Source organism: Prunus avium, chromosome 6 (genome assembly GCF_965620075.1).
Source record: "Prunus avium chromosome 6, drPruAviu1.hap1.1, whole genome shotgun sequence".
NCBI lineage: Eukaryota > Viridiplantae > Streptophyta > Magnoliopsida > Rosales > Rosaceae > Prunus > Prunus avium.
The window spans coordinates 26,930,412-26,955,868 of record NC_142289.1 but is presented as its reverse complement, the minus strand read 5'-3'; the positions used below and the strand labels follow the sequence as shown (position 1 = coordinate 26,955,868).

Below are 25,457 nucleotides of genomic sequence, written 5' to 3'. Positions count from 1 at the left end.
ATGAACTTGGTTTAGGCTGGAATGATGAACTTGCTTGATTTTTATTTTGATTGTTGCTCCAAGAGAAATTTGGGTGATTCCTCCAACCAGGATTATAAGTGTTCGAGAAGGGGTCATTTCTTGGCCTTTGGTTGTAAGAATTCATCATGTGGGCTTGTTCTTGGACAAACTCGGGATAAGCATTACTAGCTGAACACATGTGAGTTGAGTGTCCTTGAACATTGCAAATAGCACAAACTTCAACTTGAGGAGCTTTAGGTACCATATTGAGCACGGCGTCAAGCTTCCTTTGTAAACCAGCCACCTGTGAAGCAAGCTCATTGTTAGGACTAATCTCATAGATACCAGCCTTACCTCTTGTATCTTTGTGTTGAGCATTGGATCCTAACATCTCAAATATGTCATATGACTCTTGAGCATTCTTTTTCTTTAAAGCTCCACCTGCAGCATTATTTACAGTAGATTGACAAGTTTCGGTTAGTCCATCATAAAAAATTTGCATTTGTAAGTATAGAGGTAACCCATGATGTGGACATTGCATTAGAGTTCCTTTGAAACGCTCCCAGCATTCGTTGATTGGTTCGCCATCATGTTGTGAGAAGTTGAAAATCTTGGACCTCAAGGTGGCTGTCTTTTGGGCGGAGAAAAACTTCTCCAAGAACTTCTTAGCAACAACATCCCAAGTGGTTAGTGATCCAGGGGTTAATGACATCAACCAAGTCTTTGCTCTATCTTTCAAAGTGTAAGGGAAAACCCTCATCCTCAAATTTGCTTCAGACATATCCTTCAAAGTCAAAGTACAAACAACAGTATAAAATTCTTTAATGTGAGCCAAAGGATCTTCGTTAGGTAAACCATAAAAAGAAGGAAGCATTTGAAAGTGAGAAGATTTAAGCTCATAGTTTCTAGCTTCTGTGGGCAGCAAGATGCATGAAGGTGAATTTGGTATGATTGGTTGAGCAAGATCCTCCAAAGCACGTTGGTCATTGGCTGCCATCTTTTCTTCTTCCTCTTCTTCTTCTTGATCTGAATTAAAGATGTTGAACAGAGAGTACTCTTCTAAGCTTGCTAAATTGGAGGTTTCGGCTTCTAAGAGATTGAGAATAGATTCAATGGCTGCCTCCCTTGCTTTAACAAGCCTTTGTTCAAATTCAGCCAGTGATGGTTGTTGTGTACCACGGATTGGTTGGATCCTAATGGTTCCAGATTGAGAGTGTTTCTTGACCGCTGATACAACTTGTTCAAGCAATGGTTTGCTCGACATGCAATACCTGAAAACAAAGAAAAACTAAAGAGAGTAAATAATAGTAACAAGACTCTTAATCAAGTCCCCGGCAGCGGCGCCATTTTCTTGTTGGATAGATTTTACTCTATCTAATTCTCGCAAGTGCACGAACCAATTATAGTATAGGAATGCAAGAACGAGGTCGTTCCACAGAGACTTGGATGAAAGAGACTTATTACTACTACTTAGACTCACAAGTAATCCTAAGACTAAACAGAATTTAAATGAGGTTGTGTTGAGTTTGTTTGGAGTGAAAACTACAAAAAGGGAATGCAAAACAACAAGTGACTGAAAACTACTAAAAGGGAATGCAAAATAGCAAGTGACCAGCAAGTAGATGTTTAGAAAATTTAGAGACAAAGAAGACAAGCACTATGGTTTCAACTTCACCATGACAATCCAATTTCGAGCTACAAGTTAACAATCACCTAAGTTGATTACAATTTCTGGAGTTCGTTCTTTCTTATGTATGATTATCCATATGGTGTTTGGTTTTAATCAAGTACTCAGAAAACACAACTTAGCTATGGTGTTTAGTCTAAGCTATGAATCTGAATCCATTAAGCTTAAGAAGAACACAAAGGAACCAAGTAAACATTTAAACATGGTGTTTGTCCTAAATGCATTACCCACTCATTCACTAATCGGTTCAAGAGTCATATGGTGTTTATGTAAACTTGAACTAGATAACCAACATGCATGTGTTCATAGTGGCCAGTTATTTAAACATGCATAAAGATTCAACTAAGAACAAGTGAATGAGACCAGAAAATTAGAAGTAATCAACAAAGGGTAACATTAACTTGAAACATGAAATTGTCTTGTCAGGTTACATTGAAACCCTAGTTATGGTAATTAGTTACACTCCATTAATGGAAAATGCATTTGAATCATAATAAACATGGAGAGAGTAAGAAAAACCCGTGAAGAACGAATTATGTTGTTGTAGAGCTTCTCACAGCTTCCAATATGTATGCTGCAGCCAGAGATGAAGAGTGGTGTAGATGGTGTGGATTGTATGGATTGTGTTTGGGAATTGATGGGATGGTGGAGGATGGAGTGATCTGTGGGAGAAGTGTATGAGGCTGTGGTTGATTTCTGGAGTGTTTAGGTTTGTGGGAGTGTTTGAGGATGGCTTAAGTGAATTGGGAAAATGATGGAAGTGTTTGAGGGAGGATGGAGTGAAGGATGGCTGAATTGTGGGGTTGCGAATCCCAGGATTCGATTGATGAAAGTGTTTGGAATGGAAGTGATATTTATAGGTAGAAGGAAAGGGGAAATCTACATTGAATATGGCAATGACCTAACACACTTGCATTAGAAAATCAGAATTGGTTGTTGCACTTCACCAACAAATCCCACCAGCAGCCATAGCTCATCTTCATGTCAGCATGACCAAGCTTCCAACCAGAAACAATAGCTCATGCCTAGCTCACCATGACCAAGCTTCCAACCAGCTCATCCTCATGTCAGCATGATGAACAACTTCTTGGGCTTACGAATTGGGCTAGGCTGAATCAATTGATGACTTTAAGATGTCCATTGTGAAGTTCAGAATGTGTCTGATCCAACCACACAAGTATTGGCCCAATCCAAGCTCGGATGAAGAAGATAAGTCCGAAATGAAATTCTAACTCAGTTTCCAGTTTTTGCACGTTTTTGCACCATTTTGCTTCAAATGCCTCAAGTGGTACCTAGAGCTCAATGAACTGAATAACAAACACAAAATGGATTAAAAGCACAAGTTTTACTTAAAAACATAACCAAACAATGGGGTAGAGTGTTACAAAATGATACAGAATTATGCATTGATCAATGGCCATCGGTACCGCGCAATCGGTAAGTTCCCGGTCGGCAGACGGTGACGACCTCATAAGGACCTTCCCATGAAGGGCCAAGGGTGCCTTCGTTGGAGTCCTTGGTGGCGAGAGAAAATTTGCGTAAAACCCAGTCACCCACTTTGAACGATTGGCGTTTGACGCGCGAATCGTAGTATCGGGAAGTCCTTTGTTTGTAGGCGGCATTCCGAAGCTGAGCCTGGGAACGGTGTTCTTCGATGAGGTCAAGGTTGAGTGCAAGCAGCATCTCATTTCGCTCTGGCGTGCAAGATGTCGTTAGGCACGCGGGTGCGTTGATTTCGACTGGGACAACAGCTTCGGTACCAAAAGCAAAGGAAAACGGCATTTCGCCAGTCGACCGTCAGTAGGAGGTGTTGATGGCCCATAACGCCTCTGGGAGCAAATCGGGCCAGGCTCCTTTAGCTGCCCCAAGCTTCTTCTTCAGTGTCTTCTTGATGATCTTGTTGATGGCTTCTACCTGGCCGTTTGATTGTGGGTGCGCTGGAGATGCGAAGAACAAGTTGATGTTGAATCGGTGGCATAGGTGCCGAAATTGAGATGAGTCGAATTGTTTACCGTTGTCGGTGATGATTGCGTTCGGGAAGCCGAACCGACAAATTATGTTCTTCCACACGAAGTGCTCAACCCTGGCTGCGGTGATGGTTGCCAATGCTTCGGCCTCGGTCCACTTTGTAAAGTAGTCGACGGCGACGATGGCGAATTTAAGCTGTCCCTTTCCTTGGGGCATGGGGCCGATAAGATCCAAACCCCATTGAGCGAAGGGCCATGGGCTGACAATCAGAGTGAGCGGTTCGGCAGGCAGTTTTGGAATGGAACGAAAACGCTGGCAATGGTCACACTTCTGGACGAGTTTAGTAGCATCGGCATGAAGAGTTGGTCAATAATACCCTTGCCGAATGGTCTTGAAGGCTAGAGATCGGGCCCCAGAATGGTCCCCGTAGGCTCCTTCGTGAATTTCTCGTAAGACGTAGTTTCCTTGCTGTGGGGTCATTGTTGTTAATATTATGTTAACTCGCAATTGTACGGGGCAATTAGTAGTATAGCAAGACAAGTACGAGGTCGTACCCACGAAGACTGAGAAGTTAAAACTAGTTATGTACTTAGATTCCCAAATTCAAGAAAGTAGGAGGTTATGTCTAAAACAGAATTTAAAACAAGAGTGGTTGTGATTGTTGAACAAAAGAAGCAAAATGAAATTTCAAACAAAAACAAGTAAACAAATGTAACAAAGAGTGGTTTTAAGAGTTGGAAAACAGATTTTGAGACTAGGGCATTCGAATCACCATAACAATTCAATTCTGGGTTATAAAGATTCAAGTAACAAGTCTAATTCAGATTCAAAGATTGATTCTAGCTAAAGTATGATTAGGCCATGGTGTTTGGTCCTAACCTTGTGTTCCTAATTCCCTAATTTGATCATTTGTTGTCTAACCTAAAATTAAGCATTAGGAACCCATTAAGCATAGAAGAACATTTTAAACAACCAAGTATGTATCTAATCCCTGTTGTCGAATGTCCATACATACTCTTCCTATTCATAGTTCAATTCGAATTAAAGCATGGTGTATACTCTTAATTCAAACCAAGATAGTTAACAAACAAGTTCTAATGGTGATCAATCATTCAAACAAGCATGTTAACTTATAAGCATAATGAATAAGAACATGAATCATGAATCAAACTTGAAACTCCAAACTTATAAACCCAGAATATTCATGTTAGGTTACATCGAAGCCCTAGTTATGGATTTAGCTACTCATAATGGAAAAGAGACTTGAACATAAATGAGAAAACATAATGAATGCAATAAGAGTAGAAAAACCCTTTTTCTGAAGTTCTTGTGGTGTCCAAGGCTTCTCCAAGTGCTTCTCCACTTCTAATGCTTCTCCAAGAGCTTCCCCACTTCTAGAAAGATGTATGAAGGATATGGAGGTGATTTGGGATGAGTTTGAGTGAGTGGTGATGGCTAAGGAAGATGAAATTCGTAGGGAAATGGAAGAGAGGTTTGCTGGAGTTGTTTTGGTGATTGTTGGAGTGTTTGGGATTTTGAGAGTGTTTGAGGATGGTTGGAGTGAATTGTGGGGTTGTGAATCCCAGGATTTGTTGTGTCTTGAATGTGGAATGGATGTGATATTTATAGGGAGAGGGGAGTGATAAATCTGAATTCAATATGGCTAATGCATACAACACTTGCATTATAAAAGATGAATTGGTTGATGCACTTCACTAATGCATACAACACTTGCATTATAAAATCTGAATTGGTTGATGCACTTCACCAATAAATCCCACCAGCAGCCCTAGCTCATCTTCATGTCACCATGACCAAGCTTCCAACCAGCTCAATAGCTCATGCCTAGCTCACCATGACCAAGCTTCCAACCAGAAACAATAGCTCATCCTGAGGTCAGCATGACCAGCAACTTCAAGGGCTTACGAATCGGGCTTCCCTTAAGCAAATTAAGACTTTAAGCACTCAAACTTGAAGTTCAGAATGTCTTCTTTCCAGCCATATATCATTTGGGCCAATCCAAGGTCGGAGGAGGAAGTTAAGGCCAAAACAAATTGCTAACTCATTTTGCGCGCTGATAAAATCCATCCTGAGCATGGCTCTGTGTTTGCTAGGTAACAGACTCCATATTTATCCAATGGGGCTGAATTTTGGATATGTAATAATACACACCCATTGGAACAACTTTCATGAAGAATGCTGCCTCATCCGAGCTGTGTAGATTGCTGAAACAAAGCTTGCAATATGACCTACGGAACTGGACTGGCAGGGGGCTGTAGCCAAAATGAGTTTGTCTTTTAAGCTCTTCATCCCTTTATCCAAATCAGGCTTTAACACACATGGATTACATCATTTCATATCCAAAGCCATCATTTTTACCTAAAGCTGAAAGATAAACACAAAAAGGATTAAAAGCACAAGTTTAACTCAAAAACATAACCAAATCATAAGCTAGAAGGGTACAAAATGATATACAATTATGAACCGATCAAATACCCCCAAACCTAGATTTTGCTAGTCCTCGAGCAAAACAACACAAAACAAAGTTAAAAACAAAACTAACTAGACCACTTTCGTAGGTAACTCGATTGCATTGAGCGTATGCAACAAGCCTTTAAACCTCTAGGCATCCCTAGTAGGAGGAGTTGTGTCTCCTGAGGGTTTAACAGATACGATACCCACAAACGTTTTTCTAACTCTACAAAACAAAATGGTTAGAAAAACAACTTTGAAATCAACTAATGAAAATGAAAGAAAACTTTAGTCATACCTCCAACACCATAGAGTTGCCAAGATAGGTCATCAATCAGTGTGTACAAGTGGAAGCTATAGCTCAAAGGCACACAGTTTCAAAGCAAGCATACTCAAACCTTGAATAGAGAACATGCTTCGACTCTAATTCTCACAGATAACACTCAATCACTCAGAACCTATGTTTTAATTCTCTCAAGAAAGCATAAGTGAGTGTATGAAATAGAAGCACAAATTTGGTTAGATCTCATGAAAGGAATTAAATACTAAGAATAGAGATACACACATACTTACCAGCACCCATGAATACATCCTCAAAGATCAGCTAGGTCTTTCACAATGTTGTAATGAAAGGCTAAGGTTTAGGGGAAATGGAAGAATTGGAAGGAAAAACAAATAACTTAAGAACATACCAAGGTTGCATGCTTCATTAATCTGCAAGGCATCATTGATTTAGATTGGCATGGCAGCAAACTTCATGGTATCACCTGGCATAGACTTTATTTTTCACACTTAGATCATATTGAAACACTTTCATCTTTGCTGATTTGATTTGCAACTTCTTTAACTTTATTGCACAGACTCACACCAAATTTCATTTAGGTACACGGCAGCAACTTCCTTGCATCAAACTTTATCTTGGCACACCTTGGTATATTTCTAAGTTATAGGGTATGGCTACAAGAGGTTAAGTATCTCAGATTGAGATACAAAGGTAGGGAAAATGATGAGGGTGATAAAAGAAAAGGCTTTGAGTGTTTGGCTTCAAGAGGGCTAATGGAACACACATATGGGTAGGGTGAAAAGAAAGCATATAGAATGGTTATACACACATAGCCTAGCATCACTTCAATGAGTTCATTCATGAATGAGAGCAAGCATATGATATCTGCAAAAGAGAATCATCCTTAGTATTCGATCAAAATGAAATGATGAGATCAATTAGAGTGAATTGAAGAAAATAAGTATGGATGAGAAATAGAACACTTTAAACCCTCTCAAGAAAGCAATTAGGCTCGATATAACTCACTAGGGTAGTCTCCACTATTTTCCTTCAAGAATTTGAGCATGGTACTTTAGCCACCAGAATTCTAAGAGCCAAAGCTTTGTGAAGTGCAAAATTCTGATATGAAAACCTCAATGGCAGCTCCATAGCATCGATTGTATGACATTTAGAAAAAAAAAATTAGTGACAAATGAACGAAAATGGAAACACAAATGAATGAAATTTGAAAACCTTCCCCCCAGACCTGAATGAAATTTGAAGATTTCGATCGGCACGTGGCGGCCTACGTTGTCGTCAATTGCCGATGCCAGGCGTGACAGGGCATCGGCGTGGTTGTTCTCGGATCTGGGGATCTGTTGAACCTAATACGCGGCAAAGTGGTGGAGCAATCGGCGGGCGTGTGTCAAGTAGGCAGCCATCGAAGTATCCTTGGCTTCGAATTCAGTGAGTACCTGGTTAACGACAAGTTGTGAGTCACTGCATATCTTTAGTTGTTTAGCCCCCATCTCTTTTGCGAGCCGAAGGCCTGCCAAAAGAGCTTCGTATTCTGCTTCGTTGTTAGAAGCCTGGAATTGGAAACGGATGGCATATTCGATGGTCGTTTGGTCAGGGGCTTTTAGTACTAAGCCAGCCTCGCTGCCCTGTAGGTTGGACGAGCCGTCTACATAGAGAGTCCACAGGGGAATTGATGGATTAAATGTTCCTTCGGTCGGATGGGCGACCGGTGCTGCCGAAGCTGGTTCGAGGGCGATATCTTCCCGCTTGGGATGTAGTCATCTCGGAGATGAAATCAGCGACGGCTTGTCCCTTTTCGGCAGGTCGAGGATGATAGTGGATGTCGAATTCGCTGAGTTCAATGGCCCATTTTACTAGCCGACCTGACGTCTTCGGTCGCTGTAGTATTTGGCGCAGAGGCTGATTGGTGAGAATGGTAATGTTGTGAGCCTGGAAATATGGCCGAAGCTTTCATTGCTGAGAGGACGAGAGCGTAGGCCAGTTTTTCCAGCTCAGGGTACTGAATCTCGGCATCTTGCAGGGCATGGCTAGTATAGAAAATTGGGAGTTCTATGCCGTTCGGCTTGCGAATGAGCACAAAACTGAGTGCCGTTGCCGAAACCAAGAGGTAGAGAATGAGGTCTTCGCCGGGAAGAGGGGTGGTTAATAGGGGCGCTCTGCTCATGTAGGCCTTGAGGTCTTGGAAGGCTCGATCGCATTCGGGAGTCCAGACAATCTGCCGTTTGCTTCCTTTGAGGGCCTTGAAGAATGGACCGCACCGATCGGTAGCTTTTGATATGAATCGGGCCAGAGCGGCGACACGCCCAATGAGGCTCTGGATATCTTTTTGCGTCCTCGGTATCTGCATGTTGAGCAGTGCCTTGATTTTTTTCAGGGTTGGCCTCAATGCCTCATTGGCTGATCATGAAGCCAAGAAATTTGCCCGAGGAGACGCCAAAGGCTCATTTGTTTGGATTGAGGCGCATGTTGTACTTCTTTAAGACATCGAACATAAGGGAAAGATTGTGGAGATGACTATGGGCCGTTTTGCTTTTCACGAGCATGTCGTCCACATACACTTCCATCGAAGTGCCAATGAGCTCGGAGAAAATTTTGTTGACCAATCGCTGGTATGTTGCTCCAGCGTTCTTCAAGCCGAACGGCATGACATTGTAACAGTTAAGTCCTTTGTCGGTGATGAATGCCGTATGTTCGCGATCGGCAGGGCTCATGAATATCTGGTTGTAGCCTGAGTATGCATCCATAAAGCTAAGAAGTTCATGGCCTGCCATGGCGTCGACCATCTGATCGATCCTTGGCAAAGGAAAACTGTCTTTTGGGCAAGCCTTATTTAAATCGGTATAGTCCTAACACATTCTCCAGGCGCCGTTCGATTTCTTGACTAAAACCGAGTTTGCCAACCAAATTGGGTAGGTTACCTCATGGATGAAGCCAATTGTCTTCAGTTTATCCACTTCGAGCCTCATTGCTTCGTACCGTTCGGCATCATGGGCTCGCCGTTTCTACCGGATAGGCTTGAAGGTGGGACAAATGCTGAGTTTGTGACTGATGACGTTTGGGGCGATGTCGGGCATGTCCTTGTATGACCAGGCGAAGACTTCTGCGTTGGCACGCAAGAAGGTGATGAAATCAGCCCGCAGTGCCGAACTCAAGGTGATATCGATTCGGACCTGTCGGTCCGGCTGTTCTTCGGAGAGGATGACCGATTCTAAATCTTCAACGGGTTGCGCTTGTGGGATGATGGCCTCATCCCTGGGATCATCCAGTTTGTCCGTCCCCCTGCCATTCAGCACAGTCATCTTAGTAGAAACTGAGTATGCTTCGCGAAGCGTAGCTCTTGCCGATTCCTTTGTCGCCGAAACGTAACATGTTCGTGCACACAACTGATCCCCTCGCACTTGGCCTACGCCAGCATGTGTGGGGAACTTGAGAAGGAGCATGTGTAGTGATAGCATGGCCTTCATTTTCGTGAGCGCTGTCCTGCAGATGATGGCATTATATACCATTGGGCAATCGACTACTAGAAAATGAGTGTAGATGACCGTTCGCTTGGGGATAGTGCCGACTGCGAACGGGAGCTGGACACTGCCAATCGGTTCAACCATGTCACCAGAGAAGCTTAGGAGAGGGGTAATATCTTTGTTCATATGTTGAGGATCTATACCGAGGGCATTAAAAGCGTCGGTAAATAGTACATTGACCGAACTGCCGGTGTCTATGAGGATTCGGCCCACATCGAAGTCTGAAATATCGGCTCGTATGATCATGGGATCGGAGTGGGGGAAGATGATGCCTCTTTCTTCCTCTTCAAAAAATGTGATAGGTTCCCAACCGAGTCGCCGGATCTTGTTGTTGCGTCCTCCCGCTACACTGAGGATCTGGGGTTGCCGAACGGCACGTACGTAGTTTTTGACGGAACGGTTGCTGGTTTCGGCGATGCGTGCCCCTCCACTGATCATACTAATATGCCGATTCAATGGTTGGTCTGATGCCGCTTTTGTACTTAGGTATTGATCCAGCTTTCCTTCATTGATGAGGCGTTCGACAATTTTTCGAAGGGCGATGCAGGATTCTGTATCGTGGCCGTTGTACTGGTGGTATCGGCAGAAGACTCCTATGTCCTTCTCGTTCTGCCGAGGGAGCTTGAGATTGTTCGGCTTCGGTATCATCAGATTCTCTGTCATGAGGACGTGCTCGTAAGTGGTATTGAGCAAAGTGAAGGTTTCTTCGGGCCGGTTTTTCTTCAGATTGCCGAAGTCGCTTCGCCTCCCGGAGTCCTTGCCCCTCTTGTTGTTGTCCTGCCGATCCCGGAAGTTGTCTTTTCGCTTGTTTCTTGCTTCGTACGGAGTAGAGGCAGGAGGTGCCGTTTGGTAGGGGGCCTGATTTATCGTCCAATTTGCTGGGAATCGGTCATAGTTTTGTGTCGAAGGCCGATCGGCCGTTGCTGCTTTGCTTGGTGGGGCCGAAGTCGATCCTTTGGAGTTGAAATGTTCGGCCTTGGCGTGGATAGCCGCTTGTTTCATTAGTTCGGCGTAGGTTGTCCAGTTGCTGTTGTGAACTAAGTAGCGGAACTGAGATGACCGGAGGCCACTTTTAAAAGCACCGAAGGCTGCCCTATCGTCAGTTTCAGGGCATCGGAAATATTCATGGCTGAACCTAGCCGCATATTCTCTCAAGGGCTCGTCGTCTTGTTGCCGAACGGTATAGAGGTCATCGGCAGAGTACAGGCGATCGATTTGAATAACAAAATGGTTGAGGAAAGTTTATTTCAACTGATCGAAAGAATCAACCGTACTTGGTTCCAATCGGTAAAACCAATTTAAGGCAGTTCCGGCCAGGGTGGAGGGGAACAATAAGCATTGGCCTTCGTCGGTGAGCCCTTTGCAACCCAAAGCTGATTGAAAAGTGTGGATGTGAGTTACAGGGTCTTCTAACCCTGAGTAGAATGATATTCGGAGTTCTTGGACCTCTTTTTCGTGTCTGAACGTTCGGATGCGATTGGTGAATTGTCCCGGTTGTACCTTTCCCCACGTTGGTGTCTGAGCTTGGTTCTGTTCTTCCTCAATACGGTTCATCTTCTGGGGGAGGAGACGGATGGTGGGATCGGTGGAGGGGAGATTGTCACTGAAGGGTTCAATTGTTCGGTTCTCTGTGTGTGCGCAGCGTTATGGCCTCGAGTCTCTCGATCTGCCGTTCGGCTGGAGTTTCTCTCGTAGCCTCCAGTATGCCGATCGTTTTCTCTATTCGATCAGTGGTCATCTTGCTCTTTTGAAGGTCCTGCCGATCGGTGGGAGATTGTGGTCCCTGGTGAAGTTGGAACATAGTCTGATTCGTCCGTTTCTTCCAGGCCGATCGCGTCGTACCTTTGACGTACGGAGGATTTTGGTCCGAGTGCCTCCAGACGTCGATCGTTGAGTTTTACTTGGATCGGGATGGGCGAAGGCTGTCGCTCTTTGCGCCGATCATTGATCCTATCGAGACAATCGAAGTAAACTTGATATTCTGGGTGACGCTCTCTTGGGGAGGGTACGAACAGCCTTCGGGAGGCAGATGGCTTGCCTGTGGCTTGCTGCTTCCCTCTATCCTGAGCGTTGGGCTTCTGTTGCGTAGATACAGCTGCACCAAAATGGATTCAGTTGCATCCTCAACTTGTGATACTCGCAAGTGCACGAACCGTTGGTAGTTTAGCGTATGTAAGTGCGAGGTCGATTCCACAGGGATTGGTGATTGAATGATCCAATTTAGTTTCCCTACACAAAACAGAAATGAAAAAGAAAGGAAATAAATAAAACAAGGAAGAAAGAAATAACTAACTCAAGCAGATAAGTTCCCAAGTTCAATTAGATTAACGGATTGATTCTAGCTAAAGTATGATTAAGCCATGGTGTTTGGTCATAACCTTGTGTTCCTAATTCCCTAATTTGATCATTTGTTGTCTAACCTAAAATTAAGCATTAGGAACCCATTAAGCATAGAAGAACAATTTAAACAACCAAGCATGTATCTAATCCCTGTTGTCGAATGTCCATACATACTCTTCCTATTCATAGTTCAATTCGAATTAAAGCATGGTGTCTACTCTTAATTCAAACCAAGATAGCTAACATGCAAGCCTAAATGGTGATCAATCATTCAAACTAGCATATTAACTTATAAGCATAATGAATAAGAACAAAAATCATAATTGAAACTTGGAAACTAATCAAACTTGAAACTAAAGAAAAGAATTTACATAACAATGAAAATTAAAGTAGAACTTTGAAAGACTTAAAGGAAAATTTAGTAAAAGGATTTTTTGTTACAATCAATTGAGAACTAGAAAGGAAAACTAAGAGAATTTGAGGGAGAGAAGGGAAGGGAGCTCTAGAGAAGTGTTTGAGAGCTCCCCCCCTTGGGGTGTGTTTACAAGCTTAGAGAACATCCCTATTTATAGGCCTAAAGGAAGTGAAAATCTGAATTCAATATGGCTAATGCATACAACACTTGTATTATAAAATCTTGAATTGGTTGATGCACTTGTATTAGAAAATTTGAATTGGTTGCTGCACTTCACCAATAAATCCCACCAGCAGCCCTAGCTCATCTTCATGTCACCATGACCAAGCTTCCAACCAGCTACAATAGCTCATGCCTAGCTCACCATGACCAAGCTTCCAACCAGCTCATTCTCATGTCAGCATGACCAGCAACTTCAAGGGCTTACGAATTGGGCTAGGCTGAATCAAATGAAGACTTTAAGATGTCCATTGTGAAGTTCAGAATGTGTATGATCCAACCACACAAGTATTGGCCCAATCCAAGCTCGGAGGAGGAAGTTAAGGCCAAAACAAATTGCTAACTCATTTTGCTCGCTGACAAAAATCCATCATGAGCATGGTTCTGTGTTTGCTAGGTGACGGACTCCAGATTTATCCAATGTTATAGTACACACCCATTGGAACAACTTTCATGAAGAATACTGCCTCATCCGACCTGTGTAGGGTGCTGAAACAAAGCTTGCAATATGACCTACGGAACTGGACTGGCAGGGGGCTGTAGCCAAAATGAGTTTGTCTTTAAGCTCTTCTTCCCTTTATCCAAATCAGGCTTTAACATGCATGGATTGCATCATTTCCTATCCAAAGCCATCATTGTTACCTAAAGCTGAAAGATAAACACAAAAAGGATTAAAAGCACAAGTTTAACTCAAAAACATAACCAAATCATAAGCTAGAAGGGTACAAAATGATATATAATTATGAACCGATCAGCTTCCGCACGCTTTTAAACGACTTTTCCTGTTGAAGCTGCATGGTTCATTCCAGACCGTTCTGCAACTGGGTTGAGTGTGTTTGCTGATCATGTAGTTGCCTCTGGGCGTCATCAAGTTTAGAGGCGAGGATATTGTTGTGCTCCTGCATTCTTGCCATTTCTTGTTGTAGAGTTTCCATGCGAGCCTCCAGAGTGTTTGGCCGAACAGGCGTTTCTGTCTGTGGTGTGTGAAGCAGGGGAGTAGGACTTGGCTCGTCACCGATGCCGAGGATGGGGCCATCGGTAGGGAGGAACGAAGATGGATTCATTTTTTGGTCTCAGAGTTTTGAGATATGGGCTGATCGATAAGCGATTCCCACAGACGGCGCCAATCTGTTGGCACTAAAACTGAACAGATAGAGATGAGTGCAACTTACAAGTGATGTGGACGATCTAGAGATCGATTGAGTGTTAGACGCGGATTCTTCCTGTCCTTGGATGCTGATCCTGAATAGAAGGAAGCCGAGACTCATAAGGTCTCTAGAACCGGTGTGGAACCAGCCTAAGACCCTCCGATGCCAAAGTAAGTTTGTTTCTAAGAGCTTTTGCTGCTAACAATATATTTAACATAAAAGTCAAGCTGAAAAGTCTTACCCTTGTATTGTAGTGAAGGGGCCTATTTATAGAGGGCATTTGGTATGCTCTTAGTACTTAATTTCGATGTGGGACTCGTGGGAGGGCCCTATGAGGTTGACACGAGTCTTTAGATATTTCAGGCGGGCCCTTCGAGGTTGATTCTGCAGAATCGGTAGGGGGTACCGTTTGTGGACTCTGCTTAGGCGGCATCGACCTTTCGCTGCTTTGAAGCCATACCATCGGTAGCCGATACCGATCGTTAGGAGCCTTGGGCAGTTGGGGAGTTTCATTAATCCACGTGTCACTGAATGAGTGGAGGGTCAGATATGGTACAAACAGCATCCAAATTTTGTTTTCGATTTTGGACTTATACCGAATTTTTTATATAAATTATTAATTTTTGAGTCTATAATAATGTAGATGATGAGATTAGTATTTAAGCATTATAAAATATGAAATTATGGACAATTATGATTATAACGAATGGATATATTATTAATCAGTATAAAATGATGTTATGAAGTAGGCCAAAAGGAGTAGTTTAGTGTCATATTAATTTAGCCTATTCTTAAAAAATTTGTGAAGGGCCCTCTCTAATTTGAAATCATGGCTCCGCCACTGTTTGACACGTGTTTGTATGCATAATCATGATTATATAAATTAATATTAAGGACAGTGATGAGCATACACCTTTGTTTAAAGTGGTGAGCAAAAATATTTCCCAAAAAAACAACAAGCAACTTGCTTCGCAACAACATGAAGTTAAGACAGAAGAAAAACAAAAAAAATATAAGTGAAAAAAACAAAGGACACTTGGGTAAGCCAAAAGCAAGGCCCATTCCACAAGAAACCAAATTAAGGAAGACTAAAATTGAAAAATTACTCACTCAGCCCAAAAAATGACGTGACAGAGGAAAGTAAGGGAACTATCAGTAACCGCAAACAAACTTAGATTCGAGATTTACAAAATCGAATAACGAAATTGACGATTGACGAAGGCCACCGACAATAGGAGAGAGAAAAAGAAGAAAAACGAGAGAGAAACAAAAAAGAAGAAGAAGAAAAGAAGATAGAAACAGAGAAAGAGGAAAAAGAGAAAAGAAAAAAAGAGAGGAGAGAAAATGAGATGGAAGAAAAAGAGAAAAGTTACATAAAGAAGAAGTAGAGGGAAAAAAAATATTAACCACATTATATCCCTTTTAGTTTGGGGGCATTATCGAAATGGACTACGAAGTTTCAATTTCATCAATTTACACCCCAATATTTTAATATTCAATCAATTTACACATTCCGTTAATTTAACCATCTAATTGTTTGTGAAATTGATGATGTGGCAAGTTACATACCCACTTTGGTTTTTTGTTTTAAATTAGTTTTTTAAAATATTAATGTTTTATTACTTTAAGAAATTGTTTATTTTTTAAAAAGAAATTGTTTATGGGTAATTTTCATTTTACTATGTTGAAGTTTACCGAGTTTCAGTCTTCGATACATCAAGTATTTTTTCGTCTCAATCTTATATTGAACGTTTATTTTTGTAACACTTTAATACATCTGTGACCTGTTAGTGCTTCCATCAATTCCTCCGTTAAAACATTGACGTGGAAATCAGTGAGTCCACATGGACACACATATTGCGCCACGTGGAATAAAACAAATAAATAATCTAATTAAAATAGATAAAATAAGAAATTATCTCTCTCCTTTTTTTAAAAACTTTCTCATCCCTGTCAGACCCCTCTCTCTCTCTCATCCAAACCCCAATTGTTCCCCCACCGCAGAAACCTTTCTCCCAAAACCAACCAATAGGTAAGGTTGGAAACAATGTCTCTCTAGTACAGGCAAGGGACCTATCCAACTTCATACCTCAATGGTATAATGAAGAACGTGCTATAATGAAGAACTCATACATGCAAGACATGTAGAAAAAAAATGTATGCATGCTATTTGCTTTAGGGTTTTCAAAAATATGGTTTTCATATTGCACAAATGGAGGAGAAAACATAATTTTAGGGATGTGTCTCTTGAAATTTTCCATTTATAACCAATGGCATATCATGTAATTTCATTCATTATAGTGGACATAAGAACGACTTACATAGGCACACGTTTGGCTTGGTGACTGCAATTGAAGAGGGAAAATAAATGTCATGCATCCATTACATCACAGCTAAATGTTATATAGTTTACTAATATGAAATATAAGAATATAATTTCACATAATATAAGACCAATGCGTAAAAAATAAGATGTAATTTTACAATCAAGCACTGAAAAAACGTTAAAATTACGAAAGATGTCATTATTAAATCCTGCCAAATTTTACTATTTCATTTTATAGATTATTATAAATAAACCCAATCCTATACATGTATTTATAAAAAAACCCACACACTATTTAAATATAGAAACACACCCAAAATCAACCCCAAAATCAACAATTGTATATTTTTTGGGTGTGTTTATAAATGGGTTTTGAGTGTGTGTAATAATGGGTTTTGAGTGTGTTTATAAAATATTTTGGGTGTTGGGTTTTTTTATAATTTCAGCCCCCATTTTAGGTGTTTTAGTGAAACTCCCTTCATTTTAACTCAATCCTCCAGCTGTCGGCATTAAAAAACCCCAAGCCCAAAATAAACACCCCAACTGTCAGCATTAAGCATGCCCAAGCATTTGACCAAAAATAAAAACACGCCCAAGCCCAAAATAAACACTCCAGCTGTCAGCATTAAACACGCCCGAACAGCCCAAGCCCAAAACGACAGCAGCGACGCCAAATTTCTACCCAAAACGACAGCAACACCCAATCACGCCCACGACAACAACGAAATTCACGCCCCCGACATCTTCCCATTCCGTCCAGTCGCACTCCTTCCCACTTCAAGGAAAAACACTCAGAGACTCACAACCCTCACCATTTCACTCTGAAAATTCACTATCCAAAAATCGAAAAGCAATCAGAAAGTAACGACCACCAACATCGACGAAAACAAGCGCATTTCTACAAATGGGATATGTGTGCTCAGAAGTCGGAACTACAAATGGGATGTATAATGCATGTACCCATGACTGTTCAGTACTCAACTCTATACAATCCCACTTAACTTATCAATACAAAAGTTCCTTTAGACTTTTGGAGGAGTGTTGGCAAAGTTCCATTGCAAATGCGTCATGCCTAAGTAAGTTCTATCACCAGCTACTTGGTCGATTGGGACAGCATCAGAAACTTCTTTCAGGTCCTCTTCTCCAAGTTTCACCCTCAAGGAGCCAATGTTTGCATCCAGGTTCTTAATCTTTGTTGTCCCTAAGCAGTTGAAAATTCAAAGCAAATGAGCAATATGGACTATGGACATGGAGTGTAAGAACTTTTCTTCGCTCGACTCAAGTTAGTGTACAACATGCTGTCACTCAGAAGCATAATCAAAGTTCTATCTCTGATTACATCTTAAAACTATTTTCAAAGAAAAAACAACTTAACCAAGAGTCCTTAAACTAATTCACCTTTGGCATGTCTGTTAATTTAAGTTGCAGATAACAAAAGTGTAATGATGGCTCACCTGGGATGGGCACAACATCATCTCCTTGGTGGAGAACCCATGCTAGTGCTAGTTGAGCAGGAGAGGATTGGTGCTTTTTTGCAAGGCTTTCTATTCGATTGTAAATGTTCTTGTTCTTCTCCAAGTTCTCGCCTATGAACCGAGGATTTGAGGCCTTAGAAAACATAAAAAAGAAAAATGGATAAGGTTTCTGAACATTCCTTCCCCCAGGAAATAATAAATGTAAGGAGATGAAGTAAAGTCGCCTCAAAGCTTCCTCATGGAAAGATGCAAAAAATTAATCACAGCTTAAAGAATATAATTGGGAACATTTGGTATTACAATGAACTAAGCAGAAAAATTGGTGAAGAAACATTTACCAAGAAGCTATTTGCAGGCACACTTTCCAAAACTGCTTTGCCACCGAAAAAACCGCGACCAAGAGGACTATATGGAACTATACCTATGCCAAGCTCCCTGTATGTGATAACATTACACCATCCAATGAGATAATTGACACATATTAGAGTTATAATAGGTAGAGCTTGAGTTTGACAACATTTGCACAATTATGAAACCAATTCAGAGGACCAATATTTTTGCATAGCTCAGATAGGATTTTGAACATGCCTGCAAAGTGGAATAATCTCTTCCTCAATATCACGAGTCCAGAGGGACCACTCCATTTGTATAGCTGTGATGGGATGAACTGCATGTGCCCTCCTCATTGTGTCTGGGCTAGCTTCTGATAAACCGATGTACTTTACTTTCCCTTCTTCAACCAGTTTCTTCAGCTCACCAATCTAAACTCCAGAAAGAAAACAAAAACGTATCTAATCAAACTAACATGCAGATCTAAATTACTAACATGATACAATTGTGGTGGTTGCAGCTGAATAAGGAAGAGAATCACATACAGTTTCCTCTATCGGCACTGAAGTGTCCACCCGATGTTGGTAATACAGATCAATGTAGTCCACACCAAGACGCTTCAAGCTAGCTTCGCAGGCTGAACGGACATACTCAGGAGTACCCTTGATTATAATAGCAGGAGGGTCAACGGTTCCAGTAATACCAAACTTTGTGGCTAATTGAATTTTTTCTCTTGGCAACTGCTTCAAGGCCTAGAAAATTAAAACTTTGCAATTAGGCTTGCAGAAAATCAATAGAAAAGTCCTTCATTACTTGTATTGTAAGGCAGCTGCAAGTTTCTTCTTCTCGACAAAAACAGAAACATACAAAACATTGAGACATATACATTTAGCTCTTATTCTGCTTCTCTTAACTTGTGGAGTTAGTGTAATCATTCGAACGAGGTCCATATACATCAGCAGCTGTATCTTTGAAGTTGACAAATTCAGAAGCGGAGAGACATGCATACCTTCCCAATAAGAACCTCATTCAAATGAGGTCCATATACATCAGATGTGTCAAAGAAAGTGATTCCTTTACTGAAGGCATCTTTGATTATCGAGATTCCATCCTCATCAGCAACAGGAGAGTTGTAGACTCCAGTCAGGCCCATGCACCCAAACCCCAATTTTGAGACCTGAAAGGAAATCATAAATTCTGAACTAAAGCAGGAAAAACTCTTCCAAGTTTCAGTCTTGGAATCTTAATTCCCTTCCCCTCGGCCATATTATTTTTCCTCTATGTATTTTCTTTCGATCCCTTTCCTTTTAGATCAATCCCAAATGTAAATTGGATTTGTTAATACAAAGTCTAACCTGCTTTAAGATTAAATCATTGGATTGTTTTCCACCCAAGAAGTCAGCTTTTTGGAAAAAGATGCAACTGACTGGGTTTTAGAGTTGTAATTTGAAAACTATGAACAGGAAAGGATAAGTTGAAGAGTAAGATGTGCCTACCTCAAGTCCTTGATTTCCCAATTTAACTCTAGGAATTTCGACTGTGTTATCTTCAGCCATCTTTCTAAATTTTCGGCTCTCTGTTTTCTCCTTTTCTTTTTAAAGGTTTTTTAGGGTCCGCTCCTCCCAGTTTGGTGGACTGTCTTTTTCGGACAAGGAGGTTGGTGGACTGGCACGTCAAAAAGAAATTTAAATGAGAAAAGTAAAACTGACGAGTGATGCACCAGCCGGGAATCGAACCCGGGTCTGTACCGTGGCAGGGTACTATTCTACCACTAGACCACTGGTGCGCTGGGAACACATAAGAAGACGTACGGTATATTCAATAAAACTACTTGTATTATATGAGCATCTTCAAAAGTGATGTGAAATAGTCAAATCGAGGTGCGCTGGGAACACATAAGAAGAGTTAAAAGTGATGTGAAATAGTCAAAAGTGATGTGAAATAGTCAATTAAAAATACACATCTCATTACAGCTTGATGGCAAATATTACTTTCATACTTTTTCAGTCTTAATCCCGTTGCATTTCTACACATGTAATACTATTTTCCTTCTTTCGTAAGACTGTTGACCAAAAGCTTCTTTGAATTATTTTTTTTCCGAATCAATAGTTTTATTAAAAATATTAAAGTCAAACACTTACATTGGCCTCACAAGCCAGAGTATTAAACAACCATTCCTACTAACATCTCTTGGTCTTTGCTTGGGAAATATATAACAAAATTCAAGTATATATTTGACGATGTTTGCTTTTTGGTCATCCAAGAAGTCAGAGAATGATGACTAAATTACATTAATCACTCCAATGACATTGGTTAGACTAGATAATCATAGATAGGGGATTTATTAACATATAAGAATTTGAAGTCCTTTAAATCTATATATCCTCCCAAAAAGAAACAAGAACACAAAAAATGAAAAAGCAAAGAGAAATCAAATGAATTAAGAAGCAGGTGATCTGGGTGCTAGCCCTCCTCTTTACCAAAACAAAAAATAAAATTAAGAAGCAATCTCCACATCGCAATGATCCACCGGCTGACCCTTGATGAGGTTTGGACCACCGTTGCTCAAATCCCCAAACCTGATATTTGCCGGGCAATGCACGTACAAGTGATACTTGGGCGAAATCCAAGTCCCTACTTTCCACTTCACGTCCCCTTGAAGCTTGATATTCATCAGGACAACCCCAGCATGCCAATCTTGATCCAAAGACTGCTGCGAATATGGCGAAATCGGCATGTCGTAGCCAGTCAAAGGAGGTGACCACACCACAGGTTCCTTGTGCCCTTGGTACGTAGGAGGCAAGAGATAAGCCGTTGTTATCTGCTGGTCTCGATATGTGGCGTAGACGTGGAGAGGCTGGTACTCTACGCCTATCCGAGAATTAGGGTTTCTAGAGGACAGTGTGACCTGCATGATGATGGTGATGGCGTAGGGTGGTACCTTGGAGACGTTGAACTGATAAAAGGTGACGTCTTCGAGGTTGAAGCTTGGCTTGGAGGGGTGGAGAACGAGGAACACAACAAACACTAGGAGGCCGATAAAGACAATAAGGCCACCGGTGCCCCATGGGAACCACTTTAGTTTCTTGCTGTTGCTGCAGCCGACATTGACGCTGGCTATCTTTTCACTCATGGCGGGGAGTGGATTGCGTGGCGGCAAAGGGATCCGGAGTGAAGGCAGAGATATGATCTCTAGCTGAGGAAAGTTGTCGAACTAAACATATGCGGACTAGTGAGATAACTTACCAACAGGGAGTTTGATAAAGGGTCTAGTGTGAAAACATATAGCGAAACAAAGTTAGAGTAAGCAAAAATGGAATTTGAGTAATACTGAAAGAATAAAAAATTTAATCACTAAAAAAAAGGTTTGATAGAATCCGATGCATTCACATTCCCATGATTATATAATTCCGTGAAAAATTCATGAATTCCTACAATAATTATCCATTTTCCTATGAAGAAAATAAATTTTAGCCATCTTCTTTTCTTGAAAATAACAAAACAAGCTATTTTGTGTGACTATGGATGTCGATTCTTGTACCCAAAAAGATTGTCATGGAAAAATATGAAGTCAACCTATTATATCTAGTAATCAAACCATGAATCAACTATTTTATGATTGAAATAAATGAATTAAAGTTTGGCAAAACTACTAACCGGATGCATGATCATCTCCATGACTGAACAAAACGTTTGAATAGGAGAGCAGCCGTACACCAAAGCTCTGCAAACTATAAGATTTAACCCTAATTGTACACAGTATGTACAATGTATAGTTCTCTTGTATATATATAGCGATTTTTATTGTTATTTTTTAAAATAACTTGACGCATTCTTCATGGAACAAATCAGGAATGATTATTTTTTCCAAGCAAGGATTGAAGAAGAAGCAATACCTTAATAAATGCGATTTTTTTCTGTCAAAATATATAAGATGATTTGCTTCCATTCAGTACTCAACTCGATACAATCCCACTTAACTTATCAATACAAAAGTTCCTTTAGACTTTTGGAGGAGTGTTGGCAAAGTTCCATTGCAAATGCGTCATGCCTAAGTAAGTTCTATGACCAGCTACTTGGTCGATTGGGACAGCATCAGAAACTCGTTTCAGGTCCTCTTCTCCAAGTTTCACCCTCAAGGAGCCAATGTTTGCATCCAGGTTCTTAATCTTTGTTGTCCCTAAGCAGTTGAAAATTCAAAGCAAATGAGCAATATGGACTATGGACATGGAGTGTAAGAACTTTTCTTCACTTGACTCGAGTTAGTGTACACCATGCTGTCACCTAGCGCATAAATGTTCCCACCCCAGGGTTTGAAGCCAAAAAGGGCTGCCATGTCCAGAATCGTGGGAGTCATGGGACCGGGCCCGAAAGCGAAGGTGTTCGAAGTGTTGTCCCAGAAACAAAGGGCGGCCCCCAGCAGCGAAGGATTCAGATCAATCCGATTTTTCGATAGCATAATGGCGTGATATATCCCATTCCGCTTCCAAACATCCGTGAATAAAGGCTGCATCTCGTCCACCCAGTTTGACCAGGAGAAGTAGACCTCAGACACAGGCACATCAGGGTTGGAACCCAGCCGCTCCAGGTTGGCCTCCCAAGAACTCCAATCGATGTCCTCCAACCCATACGAAAATGGGGCTCGAACCAACCGAGTATCTAACGAAAGAAGATCCTCTGGTTGAGCTTGATGATAGTAAGGACCCAGAAATGGTGTCTGAAAATGGCCTCTCAGGGTTATTTGGAAGGGAGAATAGACCGGCGATAGAACATTCGTCTGCTCTTGAGCCAGGGTTGAATGGAACTCATCGGCGTGTTCCGTCGCACCCTGCTCGGAAAGCCACTCAGGAACCCCAGTGGAAACTTTCGCAGCCTTCGATTTCTTAGGAGCCATGGCGAAGATGGTTTTTTCTGGTTTAGGTTTTTTGAGGGAAAAGGAAAGGACGACAAGCACGAAAGCAGGTTCGAAGGAGATATGCGTATTGGGCAAACAGTTTTGAAAATAAGAAGCTGAGAAGTTTGTGACAGGCCGAATTAATTGCCAGACGTGATAGGACAGTTGCTATCACGAACTTGGCGCGTTACTTTCAAAAATTCTCCTTTCGTACGATTTGACGTCGTAGGAAGCTGGGGGTCAGTTTTAATAGACTTGACCCAAGCCCATTAAAACCGGGGGGCAATGTTTGTACCCAATTTTGGTCAATGGACCAAAAATGACTCCCTCCCTAAAAAGAGCGTGGCAAGGGCCCAAGCCCAATAGTTGTCTGTAAATTGCATTTTTCAAGAGGACTTTTCTTGTTTAAAATAAACACCAAGACAGGACCAAAACCGAAGCCCAATAACAGAGGGCCCAAAGCGATTGGACTACTGAAAGATGAAAAATCGGAAACTGTTCCAAACCCACGCGAAGTTGGAGAATGACCATCAACATTTAATGACGATTTGACTTTTCCCTCTTCTAGTAAGAAAGCCAGCCGCCTAAGGAAGCCACCAAGCCAGGTAAGGAGCCAACTTGCATATCAAATCACTACTAGATTTTTGTATTTGCGCGACGAAGACATTTTGGTCGCGCAAAGTACATTTGTGTCGCACAAATAGTAATGCGACAGAAGGTCCGTCGCGCAAAATCTGTCGCGCAAAGATCGTAAAGAATGACTTTGCGCGATGAACATATTCAAATAGTCGCGCAAATGGCGCGACGGTAAACCTTCGTTGCACCAGATGTCGCGGGACGATGAGATTTTTCGTCGGTCAAAGTTTTGCGCGACAAAAATATGTTCGTTGCATTAACATCGCACGAGGAATAATAATTGTCGCGCGAAAATAGTGGGACGAGAGTATATTCGTGTCTAAAATATTTGCGCGACGAAACACAGTCGTTGTAAGGACACTGCGCGACGACTAACCTTCGTCGCGCAAGTATTGTGCGACGAGAGTATTCGTGACTCAAATATTTGCGCGACGAAATATATTTGTCGCAGTTACTTAGCGAGACAAAATCTTTCATCGCGCAAAATAGAATAAATTCTTTAAAATTTATTTTTACGGTTGTGTATTTTCAAAAAAGTAAATTTGCGCGACGGAAAATATCGTCGCGCAAAAATAAATATATTATTATTAATTTAAAATTAAATTTAATTATTTTGGTAACAAAAATAAATTTGGTTTTTTTTTATTTTTTTTGTTTTTTAATAATGAAATGAAATTGCAATTAGAAAAGGTAATAAAGAGAAATATGTAAAATGTTATAACATAATGTATTTAGTACAATAGAAATATTTAAAATGTAATTAAGAATGTTAAAATCTAATCAAACAACCCTCCAAGATCTACATTGTCGTCTGGCAAATGCAGCTCGGAGGTTTGGACATTGTTGACAGGGGGAGAGGTGTGGTTGCCATGCTTGGAGGTCGACGGGGGAGTAAAAGGCGGGATTGAAATACCGGAGTGAGCGAGGGACTGTAGAATATGAGACAAATGACTCTTGAGGTCCGCCACCTCTGTCTTCAAAGCAGTCACCTCTTCATTTGACTCCGATGATTCACGGGGTCTAGGTGGCCGCTGCCTGGCATTCCCCATCCCTCCATCCTATAAGAGAAGGGCCTGGAACCTGAATGGTGGAGAAGAGTCTTCCTCTGCCTATTGCCCTTATTTGCTTTGGCTTCTTCTGTTATACAAAAAATAAAACGTATTAGTTGAAAGTGAAATGAAATATAAAAAATTAAATACACATTAGTAAGAAACATGTAATAAGTTTCAATTTAATATATAAAAATACCACATAATCGGCCTCTTGAAAATGACCGCAGAGCCACTGCCAACTATCCTCCCGGCCCTCAAGCCCCTTCGGGCAACCCTCTTGAAGAGCAACCTGCGGATCATCATATGCCTGAAAATGGTGATGCAGGTCGCTCTTCCACTGCTTGTACCTGTCAGCAAAGAGTCTGTTGATGTAGGCCAACAACTCTTCGCTGACGTTCTCCAAATTGTAGTTTGTCTAAAATAAATTCATTACATACATTAACACTACTACAAAAAGGGCAAAAGACGACCAGTAAACAACGACGGTAGATCAAAAAACCATCGTTGTTTTTTAAAAGACGACGGTAATAGAAACCCGTCGTAGAAACATACTTTAAACACCTTAAAAACGGCACACGTATAGATATTTTGAAACCACGACGCACCAAATTAAAAAAGCGTCGTCTTATTACAAAGGTATTTTCAGAGTTAAAATCTGAACCTAAAAACAACG

The 25,457-nt window shown here is 41.2% G+C and overlaps 1 protein-coding gene, 2 non-coding genes and 1 pseudogene across 3 annotated transcripts; 1 reads left to right on the top strand and 3 right to left on the bottom strand.

Moving 5' to 3' along the window:
* Positions 1 to 518: 518 nt before the first annotated feature.
* On the top strand, positions 519 to 625 carry LOC148293944 (small nucleolar RNA R71). The gene has a single exon (XR_015836893.1). It is a non-coding gene; the product is annotated as a small nucleolar RNA R71 (small nucleolar RNA).
* Positions 626 to 17,274: 16,649 nt separating this feature from the next.
* LOC110765238 (putative aldo-keto reductase 1) lies at positions 17,275 to 19,855 on the bottom strand. The gene is made up of 7 exons (XM_088255317.1): positions 19,699 to 19,855; positions 19,212 to 19,379; positions 18,748 to 18,954; positions 18,457 to 18,633; positions 18,211 to 18,303; positions 17,852 to 18,005; positions 17,275 to 17,598 (listed from the first exon to the last, which is right to left on the bottom strand). The coding sequence occupies exons 1-7, from the start codon at positions 19,756 to 19,758 to the stop codon at positions 17,420 to 17,422; spliced, it is 1,038 nt and encodes a 345-aa protein (XP_088111443.1). The 5' UTR covers positions 19,759 to 19,855; the 3' UTR covers positions 17,275 to 17,419.
* Positions 19,856 to 19,917: 62 nt separating this feature from the next.
* On the bottom strand, positions 19,918 to 19,988 carry TRNAG-GCC (transfer RNA glycine (anticodon GCC)). Its single transcript has one exon. It is a non-coding gene; the product is annotated as a tRNA-Gly (tRNA).
* A 599-nt stretch (positions 19,989 to 20,587) lies between these two features.
* Positions 20,588 to 21,636, bottom strand: LOC110765234 (NDR1/HIN1-like protein 1 pseudogene; annotated as a pseudogene).
* Positions 21,637 to 25,457: the final 3,821 nt, after the last annotated feature.

Excerpts from the sequence above, each read along its gene's own strand:
- LOC110765238 (XM_088255317.1), bottom strand. The coding sequence starts at position 19,758 with ATGGCTGAAGATAACACAGTCGAAATTCCTAGAGTTAAATTGGGAAAT. Across the intron at positions 18,634-18,747 it reads CAGTGCCGATAGAGGAAACT|ATTGGTGAGCTGAAGAAACT; the intron begins GTATGTGATTCT and ends TCTGGAGTTTAG. Across the intron at positions 17,599-17,851 it reads TGATGTTGTGCCCATCCCAG|GGACAACAAAGATTAAGAAC; the intron begins GTGAGCCATCAT and ends TCAACTGCTTAG.